This window comes from Homarus americanus, unplaced genomic scaffold, assembly GCF_018991925.1.
Source record: "Homarus americanus isolate GMGI-L3 unplaced genomic scaffold, GMGI_Hamer_2.0 scaffold40287, whole genome shotgun sequence".
In the NCBI taxonomy this organism is placed as follows: Eukaryota; Metazoa; Arthropoda; class Malacostraca; order Decapoda; family Nephropidae; genus Homarus; species Homarus americanus.
In genome coordinates, this window is record NW_024749453.1 from 3227 (window position 1) to 6096 (window position 2870).

The window sequence follows — 2870 nt, forward strand, 5'->3', positions numbered from 1 at the left end:
CACACCCCTCCACCCACACCCCTGTCTCCACCTACACCCCCTCCACTCACACCCCTCCACTCACACCCCCTCCACCACCCCCCCTCCACCCACCCCTCCACCCACACTCTCCACCCACCACCCCCCTCCACCCACACCCCTCCACCCACACTCCTTCCACCAACCCCCCTTTCACCCACACCTCCACCCCCTCCACCTCCTCCACACCCCCTCCACCCATTGACCCGATATAAAGGCACTGGGTGTATACCTGGTGTACTGGTATATTGGAGGCTATTGGTGGGTGGGACGGGAGGTGTGGGTGGAGGGGCAGGTGTGGGTGGAGGGGGAGGGTGGGTGGAGGGACGGAGAGAGGGAGGCTTTCATGAGGGTCACGTGGCCACATTTGAGCTGAATAATTTAAGGTAATCGACTATGGCCGTAACTCTGGTTTCTGTGGACTCGTGTCTGTATGTGCCAATAGCATTATCTGTGTCTGTTTCTCCTCCTCCCCTTCGTCTTCCTCTCCTTCCTCCTCCTTTTTCCTCTCTTTTCCTTCTTCTCCTCTTTCCTTCCTCTTCTTTCTTCTCTTCCTCTCCCTTCCTTCCTTCTCTTCTTCTTTTCTTCTCTTTACCTCCTCCCTCTTCCCTTCCTTTGCCTCTTCTTCTCTCCTTCCTCTTCTTGTTCTCCTCTTCTCTCTTCTTCCATCGTCTTTCTCAGTCTTGTGTCTTAACAACAATCGGTCATCGGCCTCAAAGAATGACGTCATCGTTTCAGGGGTGTGTTTGATAAGTTATGTCGTCAGGAGTGTGTGTGTGTGTGTGTGTGTGAGAGAGAGAGAGAGAGAGAGAGGGGTGGGGTGTGTGTGTGTGTGTGTGTGTGTGTGTGGGGGGGAGAGAGAGTGTGTGTGTGTGTGTGTGTGTGTGTGTGTGTGTGTGTGTGTGTGTGAGAGAGAGAGAGAGTGTGTGTGTGTGTGTGTGTGTGTGTGTGTGTGTGTGTGTGTGTGTGTGTGTGTGTGTCGTACTCTCAAGATTCTGATTCGTGTTGGTTAGGTTAGGTGTTGAAATCTGACCCTGGCTACACGCACACCTGTCGCTTGTTGAAGAGGGAAAGGAGACCTGGTGAAAGAAATAGTACCCCAAACACTCTCCACCCCCCCCACCTCATGCCCCCCACTCCACCTTCCACCTGTAGTGAGGGTAAGAAGGAAATATATACGATTATTTTTTTTTTTGATTTAACGCAAATAATTCTGGGAGGAGGATTGCGGTGGCGAGGTGGTTATGGGCTTTAAACCTCACTGTTGAGATCCTCGGTTCGATATTCTTGACAACGTAACCGATTTGCCCTCCATTCAGCTCGGACATGAGTGGAGATAACTGGGAGAATTTTAATTATTTTTTAATTTTACTTCATTACATTTTTACTTTTTTATTTATATATTTTTTTAATTTATTTATTTAATTGTTTTACTTTTTTTATTTGTCTTTTTTTTCGGCTACGCACCACGACAGGATGAATACGAGAGGTTAGGTTAGGTTAGGTTAGGAAACGTCTTTACCGGGGAGGACACGGGGTCATGCGCTCGTTAACTCAGGTGTGGTTGTTGTGTTGGTTAGGTTAGGTTAGGTTAGGTTAGAAACGTCTTGCCTACCGGAAGACTCTGACACGGGGTCATGCAGCTCGTTAACTCAGGGTGTGGTTGTTGTGTTGACGACAGCTTCTACACTTTAAACAAATTCACGCCTCGGTGGTCTCTTGGCTGGCCATCCTCGTTTCATTAGGGTCACTTCCAGGTCATGAAAGGCTGGGTACTGCCACTAAGGCCACAGTCAGGAGCCTGCAGTCAGGAGCACCACAGTCAGGGGCCACCACAGTCAGGAGCCACCACAGTCAGGAGCCACCACAGTCAGGGCCACCACAGTCAGGGCCACCACAGTCAGGAGCCACCACAGTCAGGGCCACCACGGTCAGGAGCCACCACAGTCAGGAGCCACCACGGTCAGGGCCACCACGGTCAGGAGCCCCACAGTCAGGGAGCCACCAGGCCAGGAGCCACCACAGTCAGGGCCACAGTCAGGAGCCACCACGGTCAGGAGCCACCACAGTCAGGCCACCACGGTCAGGGCGACCACAGTCAGGAGCCACCAAGTCAAGCCACCACAGTCAGGAGCCGCCACAGTCAGGAGCCTACAGTCAGGGCCACCACAGGTCAAGCCACCTGGTCAGGAGCCACCACAGTCAGGGCCACCACGGTCAGGGCCAACAGCCAGGAGCTACCACAGTCAGGGCCACCACGGTCAGGAGCCACCACAGTCAGGAGACCACAGTCAGGGCCACCACAGTCAGGAGCCACCACGTCAGGAGCCACCACAGTCAGGGCCACCACAGTCAGGGCCACCACAGTCAGGGCCACCACAGTCAGGAGCCACCACAGTCAGGGCCACACAGCCAGGGCCACCACAGCCAGGGCCACCTCCCAGGAGCCACCACAGCCAGGGCCACCACAGCCAGGGAGCCACCACAGCCCAGGAGTCACCAGGTAGGAGCCACCACGTCAGGGCCCACGGTCAGGGCCACCACAGCCAGGGCCACCACAGTCAGGAGCCACCTGGTCAGGAGCCACCACAGTCAGGGCCGCCACAGTCAGGACCACAGTTGACCCTCAGGACACAGGAACTTGTTTACTGCTCTTATAATGGAGTTTGAGGGGTTTAATTACCTGCCGAGAGTTATGGCTCTGTCCTCCTAGTGTGTCCTCCTAGTCTCTGTCCTCCTAGTCTCTGTCCTCCTAGTCCCTGTCTCCTAGTCCCTGTCTTCCTAGTCTCTGTCCTCCAGTCTCTGTCTCCTAGTCTCTGTCCTCCTACTCCTGTCCTCCTAGTCTCTGTCCT

The 2870-nt window shown here is 54.5% G+C and overlaps 1 protein-coding gene across 1 annotated transcript; it reads left to right on the forward strand.

Moving 5' to 3' along the window:
* Positions 1-1778: 1778 nt before the first annotated feature.
* LOC121853368 (proline-rich protein 2-like) lies at positions 1779-2525 on the forward strand. Its single transcript, XM_042347439.1, has one exon. The coding sequence runs from the start codon at positions 1779-1781 to the stop codon at positions 2523-2525; it is 747 nt and encodes a 248-aa protein (XP_042203373.1).
* Positions 2526-2870: the final 345 nt, after the last annotated feature.

Bases quoted from the DNA above. Each gene is read 5' to 3' on its own strand.
- LOC121853368 (XM_042347439.1), top strand. From the start codon at position 1,779: ATGAAAGGCTGGGTACTGCCACTAAGGCCACAGTCAGGAGCCTGCAGT.